Here is an 18,563-nt window from a genome sequence, read left to right as displayed (position 1 = left end):
AAATAAGAGAAGAACTTTTCATTATCATTACGCAAAAAACTCATTAATGTATAAAACTGGCCTTGGCTCAAACGCACTGTGTTCATTGGATGAATACCAAATCTTCTCTTTCTTTTCTTTTTCAAATAAGATCTAACAGCTAACACTAGTAATAAGTCTGCTTCACTTAGAGAAGACATCTTTGCCACTGAGATCTGCGTTTTTGACGGCGAGTGTGGCCCATGTCTGCGATTCTGACGCAACGTCATCGTCGCATGCGATTCTGACGCAGCGACAAAAACGGTGAGTGTGGCCGTAGCCTTAGACTAAGAAAGTTGGTGTTGCAGCACATGATCCATGGTCCTTATGGCACAGTTCATTGCACCGACTTTCTGTGCAGGGACGCTGTGAAGGGTCACTGCACAAAGTTTTATCCTGCCAGACAACCCACGTAGATGACGGAGGATTCGTGCAGTACAGGCGGGACTATAGAAATACCGGTCAATCAAGTTACGCAACAGGTATGTTACTGTTCACGATAACACCGCACTATTGCTTAAGTATGAAGCACACATTAACTTGGAGCTTGCTCTACCTGTCGCGTCATCAAGTATCTATTCAAATACCTGATGAAGGGTGGATCACTTCAAAACGTCACCGTCACTCCTTTGTGGCAACAAGAGGATGAGGTAGAAAACTATGTGACTAAGAGAATGGTTGGTGTCGTCTCTTGGACTTCCCAATCTCAAAGTCAGAACCACCAGTTGAGTGTCTATCTTGTGTCCATCTTGAGGGTAAAATGCACGTCTGTTTTCGTCCCGGTGATCTGACCTCCGCGATAACCAGATCAAGCTCCAAGTTAATATTGTATTTTAACAGACCTGTTGATAAAAGTTTTGACCGCTTTACCTATCAGACATTTTTCGAAAAATACATTATTCATGACAAACGACCGAAAACTGAACCGTTATATGAACATGTTTGTACATAATTTTTCTTCCAAAATGTCTTCCTAAAACTACATTTTTGTGTTTACTAAGTACGTATTGTTACGTATTTGACAGTTTTTTAGGAGTGCAGTAGTATTTGTACCACGTAGAAGGCTACTTGGAGATATTACAACAGCTCATTGTTTTACTTAACAGTAGTTCTATTCACGTGACATTAATTTATAAATAGTTTTGTGTGTAATTCGTGTTCTATAACAGTGTTTGTAACAATGTTTTGCAAAACATGCTCAATGCATTTGTTACAAACGTTTTGATAACATGTACTTCCTTTTAATATTCGAAAATATTATTTTGTCACATAAAAGAGTGTTTTTTGTATTATTAATGCACCAGTTTGTACAGTTGTAGTTTTATACATAAATAAAAGTGCTATTATATAGATGTTCTGTCATTTAAAATTCTTTCCATTAGGAATAGTAAACTAAAATGTGTGTAAATATAGTTTTCATCTTACCGGATACGCTCACGGTTGGCTTTAGTAGTCAATATCTGTCAATGCCGTAATGTTACCATTCATGCCCACTGTCGACATGACGTCATTCAGTATTGGATAATAAAAAAAAAATAAAAATCTGTATCTACACTGCAACGTTCTCCCCTAGGGGAATTGTGCAAATGTCCGGTATCACTCAGTGGAGAAAGGGGGTGGTCCTTGACAGCGCGCCGTAAGGGTAAAGGGTAACCTACGATTAGTACTTCTTCTTCTTTAAGGTTGCTCGGTGAGGGAAAGGGCACCACCTTGTTGTAGGACAGGTAACAGGCAGGGCTCCAACAAGGAACAGTACCCCTGCTCCAAGGAAAGTACCAATCAGGCTCCCTACTACCATACACTAAGCTATTTTTTTGTCAACCAGGCCTTTGGACTACACAGATAGTTGTATTGAAATATTCTGAATATAAGGTTAAATATAGACCCCTAATACTTATGCGAGGTTATCTAAATCCAGTTACTAGGACTGAACAAAAGAAACAAAACACTCAAATGTTTGCAATTAAACTAATTATTTATGTGCAGGAATTGTATGACATTATCACAAGTAATCCAGCCTTACAGTAAATAAATGCTTTTAGACAGAAAATAATTAACAACAAATATAGCGAAGATACAATGTTACCACTTATTAGAGAGAATTACAAATGGCTAAATGAACTCTAATTATGGTAGGGAGCGCTCCACTTCCTCAAAACAACATGCAACATACATAAATAAATGCAATAAACACATGCAATAAATGGCCTAGACATGTAAATAATAGACGACACAAGTAAATATACTAAAGATACACTATAATGCACTAAGGTGTGCAGTTAACGTCTGGAGGGTAGCGTTGAACCAAATTTTAAGGGCTCCTTCCACAATACAAGCTCCTGGGCCAGAATTAGACATCAGTCCGCGTCCGACTCACTAATCCATAAGAGCACTCTGTGAAATAATCCAAGTCTGTACTCACCAACTGGGAGTCACAACACAAAAGGCCTACTACGTCCGGTCCAGACCGTGGCGCGGAAGAGCGCGGCGCGGCGCGAGCGGATCCGCGGTGCGGTAGTGGTAGGTGTAAGGCGGCACGGCTAGGAGCAGATCCCAGTGTCAGGGTAGTGCAAGCTGGAGTACCCACTAGCGGCTCGGCAATAAGTCCACCAGGAAGTGTACCAGGACAAAATCTCCCAAAAAAAGCCCTTGGCCACTTTATTAGTCGGCTCCCGAAAATCCAGCGAAGCTGAAGGGCTCGTAGACACACACAGCACCGACGCAATCCAGTCACTCGCAAGCTTCCTCACTAATCAATCCACCAGCTGTTTGTTATCAGTTCACCTGCCGCAGCGTGTCGTCCGGTCGTGCGGTGAACAGTCCACCGGAGATAAAAGGTTACTCAATGGGCTATTCTTTTATACAGAACAGGCAAGAGTGACGTACAGGCATTGGTGCATTGGTATAATTGGTACAATGTCGGCGCGCTACGACATTGATGAATTGAAATTTATATAATGTAGAGTGATCAGTTCTACATTATTTATACCATAACTCACCATAAACCGCACACGTCACAACACTCTTTGTACTATAGATAATAAAATACTAGAAGAAAAGAAAAATATTTAAAAAAAAATAATTTGGGCATTAATTGGTTAAACATATTGTATGGTTTCACAGAAAGATGGATCCACAAAACAGTCTATCGCTCAAGCTGAGTCTGTTATGGAATCAACTAGGTCGGAAAAGCCAAGCCTGAACAAAGAAAAACCTGGTATGATAACTTAATAGCCTTACTTCAAAATTTATACACCCTAGGAATGGCTTCAGTTGAGAAATAAGTTTTCCATAACCGCCCTAAAAACAATACAAGAAATAAAAGAGGATTTAACCCCAATGAACATCATATTCACACTAGGCGTTAATTACATTTTCTAAAAACATATATTTGAACCAAATTGATCTAAGTCAGGACAAAGTACCTTCATTGATTGCAGAAAACAAACCTTTTAATGAAATTATGCACATCTTAAATCCTTTGTTAAAGAAAAAACCTTATAAGAACCGAGAATTCGATATAACAAGTACAATCAAAATAACTCAAAACGTTGATAAAATGTTACAAAATGAACTTACATTTCAAACCGCTAAGGCTACTGATGCAGATGCTAATACAGAGATATGACATAACGTAAAAGGGAAAAGCAGACAGGAAAGGAACGCGAAACGAACTAAAAGATCGCTGTCTTCATTGAGCTCTTCTTCTTCATCCTCTGACCAATCTGATGATGAAAGCGATTTCACCTCTCTTTTTGAAACCGATAAAAGAAATAACGCTTTTTTATTATTTAAGAATTACAGTTTTTAAAGAGAAATAAGACACAAAATTGTATCACCTGGTGAACAAGGTTCTCACTTAATCAAAATTGAAATCACATCCACAAAAGATTTGAAAAGTTGTAAAAGTCCTAAGGACTTTTGGGAAAAGGTTTCAAAAAAGGGTGCTTCTGCTGGACAATAAAAATAAAGACGATGTTGATGTTCTGGGAACACTGAACAAAGTGTTATGTACCTATGGGAGAAAATTTAAATCAATAACATAAAAAAACTGTGTATAAACCAAAAAAATCTAGGAAAAGGTATAAGAAGTAAATAGTCGAGGAGGAGGAACAGAAAGTAGTGAATGAAGAAGCGTAACGTCGGATGTTAGCGTCATTTTTGCATGGTTTGATAGGTAAACCCGGTGAGGTAACCAGGTTTAGGTTTCCGGAAAACTGGGAGGAGGCAGTAAAGACAGTGATCATAGTAGAAGCGGATTAAAGGAGTAAGCCCGTAGTGGAGGATGCTATGGTATTTGCAGTACAGTGTTGGAACTGTAATAAGCCGGGACATGTAAAATCGGATTGTAGGCAACCCGTGGGGAATAATTTTGGGCCGAGAGGAAGAGGCGCGTATGGGTTATCTACCTGGCCGAGGTAGAGGAAATGGAAGACCTCAGGAGTTTGGTAGAGGTCGCGGAGGTTAGTCTTAGGCCCCCCATCCACTTACAGTTCTAACTGCAGTCCTGGACTGAGACAGTCCGGGACTGCAGTTAGAACTGTAAGTGGATGGGGAATCCGGCAGGCGAATCGTTGGACTGTCAACTGTCGCACGGTGCGACAGTTCAACGATCGGACTGCAGGCGGAACTGCTAGTTAGTGGAGGCTCCCGTGACAGGCCACAGTCGACAGTCCAAGCTGCGAGATATGCGCATGCGCTAGCTCAGCTGCTCCGTGTCGGCCTCATGCGTCATTGAGTGGTGAGCGTTTGGTGGTTGCGCATTGTTTTGTTTGTGACGCGGCAATCATGGCCAGTTGGTCGAAGGATAATCTTTTACAGTTTATAGAGGAGTTTAGGAAACATGAATGTGTATGGAAGGTTAAGTCAAAAGACTATCACAATAGGGAAAAGAAGGAAGCAGCCCACCGTAGTTTACTATTAGTAGTGAAAGGGTTTGACAGTACTGCAACAAAAAGCGATGTGTTGAAGAAGATAAACAATATCAGAAGTGCATTTCGTAAGGAACAAAGAAAGGTAACAGCCTCTCAACGTTCTGGCAGTGGTACAGACGATATATATGTACCAAAGCTGTGGTACTACAGAGAACTTTTGTTTCTTATTGACCAGGAAGAATGTCTAGGAGGGACTTCCAACTTAGGAGAAGGAAGAGTCAGTGAAGACGAGGTAAGAGAATTAAATTACTAGTTTTGCGGTTAAATAATGTATTCACAATGCTACAACTAACTTACAGTTTGTCATCGGAGGTATTTTGTTTTCAAATAATCATTATAAACTAAGAGATGTATCTGTCTTGCCATTCCACTTTTCCTTTGTTGCTAAAATAATGAACAAATTTATTTCTTACTTCTTTTGCACTAGCCATTGGGCGATCGGTTTGTCTTACTTGTAATGCCATGTGATCGCTGGTTCTTGGTCCAGGCTTAGACACACCAACTTCGTCGTCATCTAAATCCAACCAGTCTTTAGGTGAGTACCTTTGAGGGATTGTCCTACGCAAATAGTTGTGCAGGTAGCAGCACGCAACAACAACACTATTCACTTTCTTCAAGTCAATGAAGGTGATTGGTTTTTGTAGAACCTGAAATCTCTCAGCGAGAATCCCAAAAACACTTTCGACCATTCGGCGTGCTCTTGAGAGTCGGTAGTTATATACCTTTCTAGGTTTGTTTGCAACCCTATAGGAAAAGGGTTTCATTATGACCTCAGTTAGGGGGAAGGCGTCATCTGCAATGAATACGTATGGAAGAGCTTCGCCGTCTACAATGCCCTCTTCAGGTAAATTGAGGCTTTTATCTGTTAGTTTCTTGTTGAAGTCTGTCTCTTTCAGAACTCCTCCATCAGATACCCGGCCATTAACACCAAAATGAAAATAAATTATTTCATAGTTTGCACTAGCAATGCAGAAAAGTACCTGACTATGGAAACCCTTATAGTTATAGAAGTAAGAACCACTTCCAGGTGGTGGTGTTATGGCTATATGCTTTCCATCCATGCTGCCTAGGCAGTTGGGGAAATTCCATTTTTCCCCGTACTCCTGTGCAATTTGTTTCCACTCCTCGGCTGTATTCGGTACCTGAAAACAATTCATAAACTGTCAGCTGTCATATTTCAGACCAGCGTTTTGTACGGAACAAATTTTAATGAAATCAAACCCATCGAGAACCGTATCACCCCTCGTTTTCCGTTCGCCACCCCCTCTGTAATTTTTTCAATATAATATTTTGAGAAAGTAATAAATAAGTAGTTAAGAATGTACTGTGGTGATAACTGAATCATTATTGATATTGTGGTTCATTATTAAGTAATGACAGGGTGTCTACCGGGCACGGAAATAAAGGAAATCCGCGAAAAGTCACGGATTTTGACATTTTTTTCAAACATTTTTTTTTTACAGGAGATGCTGGACGATTCACAAAAAGAACCATTAGATGCTGAGGAAAATGTACCAGCGCCCCAATCTCTACAGAATCCTCCTCAAGTTGCTCGAACCGCTTCCAATATTACCTCTGCAACACCTGAACCTAAAGATTCTTTTAAACGGCAAAAAAAATTGTCCCCGTGTGATCAAGTCTTGGTTAATATTGGACAACGACTGGCAACAACAAAAGAAGAAGATCACTACGACGCCTTTGGGAAGAACGTTGCTCAAAAGCTGAGATTGCTGAACAATGAGCAAAGGATTTATGCGCAGAAAATCATTAATGATGCCCTGTTTGAAGCAGAACTAGGTGGACTAACACGATTTGCTACAGTTAACCCAGGTATTCTTTACTCAAGTTCCACAACACCATCGGCAGCTAGTGTTACCCCAAGTTCAGGAGGTAGATCAACCTATGAACCAATGTATGATGATACAGCAATGTCTGGCTTCAGTGTCAACTATACAAATCTAAATTAAGTGTTCTATTATTAACAAGTAGGCTTAAACCTGTAAACTTTTCACAACCCAAGCTGTGCGGTTTTTTAGTAGGCCTACTCCAGTAGTTGAGTACATTGAGAGTTATATGTTGAACAAATTACATTTATTATTTTTTTTTTGTTTGTGGTGAAAATATTTTGCACTCAATTAAAATTACACTTTAATCTTTATTCATATGCGGTACTGTTGTGAGCTGCCATGTGTTTGTAATACTAGATTGCAATGTTATGTTTGACAGTGTCATAGTTTTTATAATTATTACTTTACTCATTTGTGGTTAAACATACACCATAGGTACGTATTACTTTTTATCTTTATACTTACATTAATTAAATTGATTTTTTACTTTTTCTTCCTTAGTTATAAAAAGTAAATGTGTTGTTTGTACAACGCAACAAATACAAGTATGGATAATATAATGTTTACAATAATTTTGTATGAGTTTCATTACCTTTTACTACTTTATAAAAATGGTTAAATGTTGTGTGCACACAGAAATGAACTCGTAATCGTTAGAGATACTGGAGTTGTAATTTAAAATTAGCAAAAAGTAGTGACATAATACAATGTGTAGGCTATGTACCTTAACAAATCCATAAGCAGATTAAAAATATTGTAATTTCTTAACAGTATGTTGGCATTCGAAAACAACAAAGACCTACTTTATTTCTTTTTCTAACTTTTATCTGGTTTCATATTTTGGATTTTTCAAAACTACTTGAAACACACATTAGGCTACTAACCTTGCAATAGTCATTCAAGGCCTTGACAATAGCTGAGCAGGTCTCTGGAATTATTCTTCCTAATGTTTGGGGGGAAATTCTCGTTGAAAACTTTAAATCTTCCATTGTTCTGCCAGTGCTTAGATACCGCAATGTCGCAGTCAGTTTTTCATGTGGTGTAATGGCTTCCCTCATTTTTGTATCTTGTTTGGTAATCAATGGTGTTACTATACGTAATAAATCAAAGTACGTTTTCTCGTCCATTCTTAAGTAGTTTTTCCAGTCTCTAGGATATGCTTCAAGCTCCCTAAGAAGGTGAACGTGGTTAAATCTCTTCCTCTGAAGCCATTCTTTTTTCCACATTTGATGCCTTCGTTTCTTGCGTTTTTTAATAGCTACCGCTATTACAGCGTATGCTGCCAAATCTTCAAACGTAGACATTGCACTTTAACTTCACATACGATAAGAACTTAGAATGCACTTTTCCTACAGCCACAAAACGAATAATATAACTAAAAATATAATAAATAATATAACGAATAATAACTACAAAGTACACACCTACGGCAAAACACCGGAAAGACTGACCACGACAACCACGCCACCGAACGGACTGCGGTCCGCGACTGCAGTCCGTACTGACGTGAACATTTTTCAACAGTCCACAGTCCACCGTTCACAGTTCTGACTGCAGTCAAGAACTGCAGTTCGAACTGTAAGTGGATGGGGGGCCTTAGAATACGTATAAAGGCCGTGGACAAAGATTGAGGGAAATACAGGCGGAAATAGAGAGTGAGGGTGTGGTCCAGTAGCCGCAACACAATCAGAGAGGGGTAGTACGCAATATTTATTGTACCCAAAAAACTAATGTTACGCCTAACTCATTTAACACTTTGACTACCAGGCATTTAAAGTGTACTTTTACCTCCAGCCCAAGTGGCTTTCATCATTTTAGGCGTTCGCTACCATATGTATATATTTGATACGCACAATAACTTTCACTCAGTCCATGTGTATTTTATTTATACACACGAAATGGTCATGTTTCTGCTGCTGTGTATAGCTTATCTGCACACCTATCATTACAACTAATGGCTCTTTATGTTGGTCTGGGCCCAGACTGCCACTGGTTGCAGTGGTCCGGGGATTGGCCACCAGAGCCAGCACTAGTCATTCAATGTTTTGGTTTACAAACAGAACAACAGAAAGGGGTTAGGTAAAGTGTGGTTTGTGTAACTTAGTGCTTATTTTATTTGTGTTCATAATGGATTCGGATACAATTCGCGATGAAATCTGCACAAGTGAAAATGAAATGCAATGGTTGTTCCAGTCAATACCTGTGTTTGGAATGTTTTTTCAAAACTCATAAATCAGTGCCCAAATATACTCAGTAGGCCTTTACAAATGGTTTTTTTCAAGATAAATTTAGTGCTGTAATGTTTTTTACTACTCTTATAAAATTAAATTTGTATTTACATTAGATTGTTTACTTATTTTCCTACATTGCACAATGAAATTCAGGTTCCTGGGGTTTTTTGTCCCATCTAGCGTACATGATTTTATTACCCAGGCCCATGTGTATCATATTTTTATACACTTCATAAACAGCTCCCTATGGGCATTAGGCTATTTTTTCATGTATTCACATATTCCTGTACCCATTACCAGTACAATGAGACGCTTGGACTATATTGGGTAGGCACTTAAATTCATAACATTTTAAAGTATAATTTCACTGTGTATAAAACAAATACACATGGGCCGCCCATAAACTTAAGTGCGTATATAAATAATACACATGGGAGTTAAAGTGTTAAGTTAGCCCAAAGTAGAGTGTTTCAATTGTAGACGAATGGGACACTATGCAAGTGTTTGAAGAATTCAGACGCAAAATTCTGTGGCGTTAAACTCCAGAGGTCCGTCGGTGTAGACCACCCTGCTGAGGGACCTGAAATGCACAAGGAATCTTTTGTACCCAGTGTTTATGTGGATGGTAATGAGGATTTAACCATTCAAGCTGAAATTCAAGGTAAAGTGTTTACATTTTTATTAGATTCAGGTGCTAAGATTTCATTCTTGAGAAAGGGGGCATATATGTGTGTGCCAACAGAGACTTGTGTTAAGGCGGTAGGAGTGACAGGGGGAAAAATTATTTATGGAGAATAAACCGTGTTAGTGAATTTTAAAGGGGAATACTTTAAGGTTAATTTCTTTATTTGTGAAATGAACATTCCTTACGTTGGAATTTTGGGAGTTGATGCGTTAAAGGTATTAGGTGTAATTTTGGATTTTAGTGGAGGACAGGAAGTCCTAAGGGTTGATACTATTCAGACTTTGAGCCCGTCGATAAAGGATCCTATTGACGGATGTGTGCAGGTAATGGAACCTATGAGCGTCGCGAACTAAAAGGAACCATTTGGTGTTGTGGAAGAAAAGGGAAGGAAACCAGTAGTTGGAGCTCATGTCTGGAAAGTGGTCATGCCCTGTGATATAGAAGTTCCGGAACTTAGCGAAATTTTAGTAGCATGTGTGTTAAAGCCAACAGTGGAAGGTCAGAGGTTTGTTAATGTAGATGAAGTGTATGTTGAACCAGTTTCAAGTGAGTTGCAAGTGCGTAGTAATGAAGTTTTAATATTTGTGTAGCGAGAGTAATTAGCAAATTATTTAAGGATTCAGGTGCATCGTTAGTGCAGTGTAGACTTTTAAATCCCCATAGGTCGAGTGTGGTGTTGAAAAAAGGGAGATGGCTAGGTAATGCCGCAGAGGTGTATAAAGATAATGTTGTTTGTATTATGTTGAATCAAGAGTTGTTTGTAAAGAGTAGTAAGAAGTATGTTAAAAGCTCGGTTGAAGAGCAGGGTTGTAAAGTAATTGCGGGCAGTTCTGTGGGTAAAATAATGGAAAAGGAAGTACTTGTAGGCGGGGTAGTCTTAGAAAGTGATAGTAAACGTGAAGGCGAGATAGCCTTGGTAAATAAAAGTGAAGGCGGGTTAGCCTTGGTAAATAGTAATGCAGGCGGGAAAGCCTGGCAGAGTAGTGATAGCGGCGGGGAAGCCGTGTGTTCGTAAATTAGTAAGGAAGCAGAATTAACCTTGGGTAAAGTAGCAGCCAGTGTAGTTAAAAGGGAACATACTGAAATGTGGTCACAGTTGCAGGAATAGACAGATAATACAGGAGAGGAAGTATGGGATAATGTAGTAATGGGAACTAATTCAAATAAAAAGATTGATGTATTGTCCTTAATAGACAATAAGTTAGCACATTTGAATGAGGAAGATAAGAATATTTTGAAAACCGTTTTATTAGAGTATAAGTCTTTGTTTTATGATGGAAACGGACCATTAGGATGTACTAGCTTGATTGAGCATAAGATCCCTACAGGGGATGCTGCGCCAATCAAAATGGCACCATAATTATAGGTAGCCAGAAGCACTAAAGGGGGTAGTCCAAGAGCAAGTTGCTGATTTTTTTAGCTAGGGACATTATTGAACCTTCGGATTCTCCGTGGAGTAGTCCTATAGTTCTGGTAAAGAAGAAAAGGAGTGTAGATGCGCCACCTAATCAGCCAACTCAGTATCGACTGCGTTGTGATTTTAGAGCACTAAATGCTCTGACGCGTAAGGATAGTTATCCTTTACCATGAATACAAACTACTTTAGATTTTTTAGGGGGATAAAAGAAAACAAAACACGTTTCTTCAAATCGAAATGCTTAAATTTTTTTTTTTATTTGTCTTAAATTCATTACATTTATATAAAGTAATAATTTATTTGGTTGTGTGAACGTATTGCGGAGCAGTGTCTACTTAAAGTGCATTTTAATTTAAAAGACGATAGCATCGACAAGGTGTTGAAAGAACTTGGAATTGGGATCTCTGAACCTGATATTGAAACTCCTGACGTAGAAATTACCCAGAGTGAAACGGAAGACAACCTTGAAATTGAGTCCGATGGAAAAAGTGACACGACTGTTGACGACATGGATGCTGACCCCGACTTATATCCTTCAGGTGAAGAAGACACGGACAGAATTCAGTTGTTTGCTAATCTTCAAGATGATGACAGCCAAAACGGGGTAGGACTACGACAACCAATCCGTGATACCTCAGTTTCTCAAGGAAGGCCAGGTAATGATTTCAGTTTACCATCTACAAGCAAATGTAATGTAACACATCATTTATCTCCTTCTGAGACTAGCGATACTAATTTGAATAGACCGTCAAAACGATCCTGTAGAAGGTAAAGATGTGTCTCACAATTATGACACCAATTTTCAAACTGATACGTTAATGTCAATTGATTTTTACGACTCAGAATCAAATGACCCTAATTATGAAATGTCCGATGAAGAAAGTTCCTCTTCATCCGTTCCACATAGTGATACTGGAGTAAATCCTGAAGAAGTACCGGAAATTAGCAGAAGTTCTTCTGCTCAAGTTGTATCAAATAGATCTGATGAACCAGTATATTTGTCTAATCTCAAGCGTCATATAAACTTAGTTCTCCCTAAAACTAGGACTTTGAGAGGTAAGAATGGGTACATTTGGAGCTAAAAACCAAAAACCCGTTTTTCTAGGTGTAGCCGAAGGAACATAATTCATTTCCGTCAGAGACCTGTAAATAATGCCAAAAACATTCAATCTCCATTAGATTCTTTTAAGATTTTTATTATTCCATCAATTGTGGATAAAATAGTATTTCATACAAATGTAGAAATTGAACAAAGACGATTGAAATATGCCAAAAGTACCAAAGAACTGTAATGCCTACTACATCTAAGGAGATTAGCGCTCTTTTGGGGCTCTTGGTGATGTCTGCAGTCATGAAAGACTATCATTTGACAGCGGAAGAGCTGTTTGATCCTTCATTTAGTGGCACAAGGTTCATATGTGTCATGAGCAGAAATCGGTTTGATTTTTTGTTAAAATGCCTATGGTTTGATCACAGAGCTACACGGAATTCTGAAGATGTACTTGCACCCATCAGAGAGATATGGGAAGAGTTTGTTCAAGCTTGCCGTGATAACTATATTTCTGGTTCCTACGTAAGAAATGACGAACAGTTGCTAGGTTTCAGAGGACGATGCCCATTCAGGATGTACCTTCCTTCAAAACCAAATAAATATGGTAGTAAAATAGTTATGCTATGTGATGTAAAGACTAAGTATATGATTGATGCCATGCCTTATTTAGGAAAGTATACTAACACTAACGGGCTTCCTGTTGGAACGTATTTTGTTAAAAGCCTAACTGAAACTTATCCGTAGTTCTAACAGGAACGTAACTATGGATAATTGGTTCACTTCAGTTGGTCTGGCTAAGGACATGCTGAAGAACCTTAAGTTGACTATTGTTGGTACTTTGCGCTCAAACAAGAAAGAGATTCCTCCTGAATTGACAGACCAAAAGTCTAGAAGAGTTAACAGTTCAATGTTTTGTTATGACAATGAGCTAGTATTGCTTTCATATAAGGCAAAAGAAAATAAGATGGTCTATTTACTTTCAACTTGTCATGAGTCAGGCACCATATCTGAAGAGTCAGAGAAACCAGATATCGTTGAATTTTATAACTCAACGAAAGGTGCAGTTGACACATTTGACGAAATGTCCAGTAATATGTAATGCAGTAGGAAACTCAAAGATGGCCTATATACTACTTTTATGGCATGTTGAACAGTACCTTGGTAAACGCATATGTTTTGTATGTGTCCATGATGGTTATGAAAAATGAGAAACCACTTCATCGCCGTGACTTTGCTAAAGGACTCAGTGAAGAGCTCATGAAACCATGGTTGCAAGAAAGGGTTACAATTAAAATGTTACCAAGAAATTTGAAGACAAAAAAATCCTAGGGGAACACGAACCAGTTGCAAATGTATCGTTTATTCCTCCAGCCGGTAATGCCGTGCCTCCATGCCCAGACAATCAAGCCGCACTTCCAGATCCAGCCGCTGATGCCGTGGCTCTAGTTCCAGCTAATGATGCTCTACCTCCAGTCGAAGAAATCGTCATGGAAAAGAAAAAAGAAAAATATGTTCTATTTGTCCCTCAAAAAAAAGAAGAATGACACAATATGTGTGTTATAACTGCCAGCGTCACATGTTCCTTGATCACCAGGCGAAAATCTGTGTTAACTGTGCGGAGGACTCACAATAATAATAAAACAAGTCAAAACAATGTTATGTTATTTAAATTTACTTATTACTTATCTTTTTACTTTTATTACTTATTACCACTTATTTAATTTTAAGCACATTCATGATCAGTAACTAAATATGACTTTGGAATTTCCCTTGTTCTTATCTTACAGGTTGCAACAATCTACTGTTGACTTTCTCTTTACTACTCACTTGCATTTCATCAGCTGATTAATTAAGTTGCTATAAACAACATCAGTTTAAGGTTATTTTTCTGACAAATAGTGTTACTTATTTTATTTCTAGATGGAGAATTCTGTGTTGAAAGAATTACTGTGTTAATGATGGGAGGTTATGGAGAACGTATGAGATCATACGCTGAAGTAGCAGAATTATTTATTGAGGAATTTCCTAACCGGAACAATCCCATAACTAGATTTACGGTGGCAAGAATTGTTCAACGGTATAATGATACTCATTCTGTAAAGAATAGACCCAAACCAGGAAGGGCTCCTGTAATTGACGAGGAGAAATCATTAATGTTATGCAGTCCTTTGTTCAAGATCCCCACATATCTACGAGAAGAGCTGCTTTGGAGCACGACATTAGCCAATCTTCGGTAAGAAAAATTCTTAAATGTGATAAATTCAAACCTTTTAAAGTCAAACTAGTGCAAGAGCTTAGTGAAGATGACTATGACCGTAGGGTTGAATTTTGTGATATAATGATGGGCAAACTAGACGCTGAACCTGAGCTACTGAACAGAATCCTTTTTAGTGACGAAGCAACTTTTATGACCAACGGTGCCGTCAATAGGCATAATTGTCGTTACTGGGTAGATAACAATCCACACTGGTATGTAGAGGCCCATACACAACGCCCTTCAAAAGTTAATGTTTGGGCAGGAATAGTAGATCACCGCTTGGTCGGTCCATTTATAATTGATGGAAATTTAAATTCTGTGAAGTATTTAGATATGCTTGAAAACCAGATTGTGCCTGCACTCCAAAATATGTTTGGACAAGAAGCTGATAACATTTGATTACAACAAGATGGAGCACCACCACACTATGGTCTTGAAGTACGACAATATCTAAATATAATGTCTTCCCAAGAAGGTGAATAGGCCGAAGGGGCGCTGTGGAATGGCCGGCAAGGTCTCCTGACCTTAACCCACTTGATTACTTTTTTTGGAGCTACATGAAATATCTGGTTTACAAAACAAAGCCAATTGACGTCCATGACTTAACGCAAAGAATTTTGAACTTATCTCAAACAATTCCTAGAGATCATTTCTTGAATGCTGTCTCAAGTTTTTACACACGTCTAGCATACTGTCAAACAGCCGAAGGTGAACAGTTTGAACACCTGCTACATTAAAACAGGTAACTGTTTTTAGAATTTGCGTTAGTGTTGACTCATGTTACGATAAACAGGACAAGACAGTTACTGATTTTATTATTGTAAATTTGTCATAAAATCTGTTAAAATAAACGTAGAGACCTCTAGTTTGCATTATTGGATTTCTTTTTTTATTCCCTTTAAAATGAGGGGACACATGATAGGGGTTTGTATTTGAAAATGTTTAGATGCCCCCCTTTACCCCCCTTTAGAAAAGGGGGCAACATTTTCAACAACTTGAAAAATTAAAAAAATATGTTATAATAGGTAGGGTCAACGATATCTCGGGCCGTTTAAATTATATCCAGGTATGCCAGGACATAAAACTCACTCTGTATATTATGTGCAGTAGTTTGTTTACAAAGAGTTTGAAGTGGTTGTGAAGTTTGAGCTTATTAGTTATAATCAGTTTTGTGTTTGAATATGCCTAGATCACTAAGTTATGCTAAGAGAAGAACCTTCAGAGGGAATAAATATACTAAACCAACAACATTAGACATTAGTAGTAATGAAACTGGTGAGTCTAGCAGTAGCTCAACTTTAGGTTATGGAAATCCTAGGCCTAGTTTTGAAAGTGCGTCATAGAAAAGAACTTCCCTATTTGAATAAGCCTAGTAAAGAAATTGAAGACATATACCAATCAAATTTTGTAAATATTATTGTTGATGTAAATACACTAAGTAGGTACTCTTGTCAATACCTTATGTAAATGCAAACATTGTGACTCTATTGGCGATTTAAAATTTCCTGAAGACTCAAGTAAAAGAGCAGGTATTGTTTCAAACTTAGTCTTATTATGCACAAACTGTACTAATAAAGTATCAAAAGACACATCAGAAAAGAAAAACAAACCCTACGAACTAAATACTAGGTTTGTTTATGGCCTACGTTGCATAGGAGTAGGCCTAGCTGGTGAGAAAACTTTATGTGCTATATTAAATTGTTATGTGCTCCACATCAACGGTTTGTTACTCACACCAAAGCTATTGAAAAGTTACTCATTGAAAAGCTTGACAGATGTGGCTGAGACATCAATGAAAGAAGCAGCAGTAGAAGCAATTAGAGAAAACTCTAATGACAAGAACATTGCAGCAGATTTTGATGGTACTTGGCAGAAGAGGGGTCATGTCAGTATAAACGGTGTTGTAACTGCTACCTCCTTCGACACAGGTAAAATACTGGATTTGGAATGCCTAACTAAATATTGTCAAGGGTGTACTAAATTTAAAAATTCAGCTGAAAAGGGTAAACATGTTGGTTGGGTAAAACATTATGAGGGTAGTAGTCGTGGGATGGAATGTGTCGGAATTTTGAAATTGTTTCAGAGATCAGAAAATATTCGTGGTGTTCGGTATACGTTATATTTAGGTGACGGTGACTCAAAAGAGTTTGATGTTGTAAAATCAGCTAACCCATATGGTAATGAACACCAAATAAAGAAACTTGAATTCATAATAGGACATGTACAGAAAAGGGTTGGTCCTAGATTACGACGCCTGAGAATAAAATGAAGGGCGTTCCATTATCAGACGGATAAGTTTTAGGTGGGAAAACTAGACTAACAGATGATCAAGTTGATCTTCTCCAAACTAACTATGGCCTAGCTGTCAGAAAAAGCCAAGGAAGCCTAAAAAAATAAAAGCTGCTGTTTGGGCCATTCTCTTCCACAGCATCTCCACAGATGACCGACCCTAGCATCAGTTGTGCCCAAAAGATGAAGATTCGTAGTGCAAGTACCAAAAAAGTCTGGTAACAGGACAACACTATTTTCACAAATCCTCTATGAATGTTGTGTCATGGAAACAATTAAACCAATTTTAGGGATCTAACAAAAGATGAACTGTTGTCAAGCTGTATGCATGGGCATACACAAAACCCAAATGAAAGCTTCAACAACAAACTGTAGAGTAGAATACCAAAGACTACTTTTGTTGGGTACCACACACTGATCATGGGAGCTTTGGATGCTGTTCTTACATTCAATAATGGTGCAATGGAAAGAATTCATGTACTTACAAAAATTGGCATAGAGGTAGGTATAAACACATACAATGCTTTAAAACCTACCTACTAGTTTTGACTCCAACTAGTGGTGAGTCCTTTTACTGTACCCGTAAGGTAGAGCCCCGTTATCCTCAAAACATTTTCTTTTTGGGTCAGTTACTTTAAACATTTTGATCTCCTCTACAGTTATGATGGCTTTGTCCTTGGTTTGTCTAATTCGGGTTACAGTAATGTCTAAGGTTTGTTTGTTTTCCGAAAGTATCATTTCTTTTTATTTTGTAAAGTTTAAGTTTTTACTGGTTCTAAGGTTTAGTGTAAGGCCTTTTATCTTACATACTTCAACCAACGAATTTTTATTTTTGGACAAACAAGATATGCGTACGTTTGGGGGCCGCCGTACACAAATTCACCAACGTAAGAGACGGGGCAGTAGTCTACCAACTCATCGGTCATTTCACCCAAATAATCCCCTGTAGGTACTTTGTTTTTTACCCTCACTGTGTACATAAAGGACACTGTCTGTGTCGTAGTGGAGGACATGGTTCTCCAGAGCTTCGAGGTGTTTGAACAGTTTCAGCCTCGTCTGGAATGTAGTATAGGCGGCTAGTACGACGTTTACTGTTCTGAGACTCACTGACCTCATCTATGTACTGCCAGCTGACGAGTAGAACCTCATCATGATTTCTGGTTTTTACTTGGACCCCCGGATTAATTAATAGTACGTACATCGGTTTCCCTGATTATTGAAGTTTTTGTTTGATTCTCAATGTTGCCGAATTTACCCCAAAAAGAAATTAGCATTAATTTTGCTAGGGAGCGAAGACTCCCGTTCTTTTCAATTTTAGTTCGGTCCAGTCTAACCTAATTTTGGGTCGGCCTTCATGGTTAAAGTAATTTTGACTATAGCTGGACTTGTCTTCATAGGCTAACCTGATACCTCCTGCTTGATGTTTAGAAATTTGTTAGTGAAGTCAGTAAACAGTCCAGGCTCGTACTTTATCACTTCGTATTCCCAAAGGTCAAACATGTCTAGGATTACATAGCCCTTAGGCCTGTTTCACATATACCCGGCTGTCGTGTGTCGTTTAACCGACTATTGGGTGAAGAAGCATGTGGGGCCGTTCATATATGCACGACAGTGTCGTGGTCGGTTAATCATTACCCGGCTGCCGTGGACTCGTCGAGGGATGCCGTGCGTTCCTTCGGCAAAGGCCGGCTGCCGAGGTCGGGTAAACGGGCCGGCTGGAGTAGTGGGGGTAGCGGTCCATTGTGAATGTTGACATACAACCGGCACTTGTCGTCTGTCGTCCGCCTACACTATGATGAATCGCAAAACTCACACTATGTTGTTTTTACTATTC

At 38.6% G+C, this 18,563-nt stretch overlaps 2 protein-coding genes across 2 annotated transcripts; one reads left to right on the top strand and one right to left on the bottom strand.

The window, feature by feature from the left end:
• The first annotated feature begins 4,806 nt into the window (after positions 1–4,806).
• LOC124370155 lies at positions 4,807–7,684 on the top strand. The gene is made up of 2 exons (XM_046828447.1): positions 4,807–5,184; positions 6,416–7,684. The coding sequence occupies exons 1-2, from the start codon at positions 4,807–4,809 to the stop codon at positions 6,917–6,919; spliced, it is 882 nt and encodes a 293-aa protein (XP_046684403.1). The 3' UTR covers positions 6,920–7,684.
• LOC124370154 (putative nuclease HARBI1) lies at positions 5,206–8,103 on the bottom strand. The gene is made up of 2 exons (XM_046828446.1): positions 7,684–8,103; positions 5,206–6,094 (listed from the first exon to the last, which is right to left on the bottom strand). The coding sequence occupies exons 1-2, from the start codon at positions 8,101–8,103 to the stop codon at positions 5,294–5,296; spliced, it is 1,221 nt and encodes a 406-aa protein (XP_046684402.1). The 3' UTR covers positions 5,206–5,293.
• Positions 8,104–18,563: the final 10,460 nt, after the last annotated feature.

The sequence above is a fragment of the Homalodisca vitripennis genome, unplaced genomic scaffold, assembly GCF_021130785.1.
Source record: "Homalodisca vitripennis isolate AUS2020 unplaced genomic scaffold, UT_GWSS_2.1 ScUCBcl_23;HRSCAF=586, whole genome shotgun sequence".
Lineage (NCBI taxonomy): Eukaryota > Metazoa > Arthropoda > Insecta > Hemiptera > Cicadellidae > Homalodisca > Homalodisca vitripennis.
The sequence above is the reverse complement of the archived record's forward strand: the minus strand, read 5'-3'. Positions and strand labels throughout refer to the sequence as shown.

Bases quoted from the DNA above. Each gene is read 5' to 3' on its own strand.
- LOC124370154 (XM_046828446.1), bottom strand. From the start codon at position 8,103: ATGTCTACGTTTGAAGATTTGGCAGCATACGCTGTAATAGCGGTAGCT. The intron at 6,095-7,683 runs GTTAGTAGCCTA...AATTGTTTTCAG, and splicing joins CCTTGAATGACTATTGCAAG to GTACCGAATACAGCCGAGGA.
- LOC124370155 (XM_046828447.1), top strand. From the start codon at position 4,807: ATGGCCAGTTGGTCGAAGGATAATCTTTTACAGTTTATAGAGGAGTTT. The intron at 5,185-6,415 runs GTAAGAGAATTA...TTTTTTTTACAG, and splicing joins GAAGAGTCAGTGAAGACGAG to GAGATGCTGGACGATTCACA.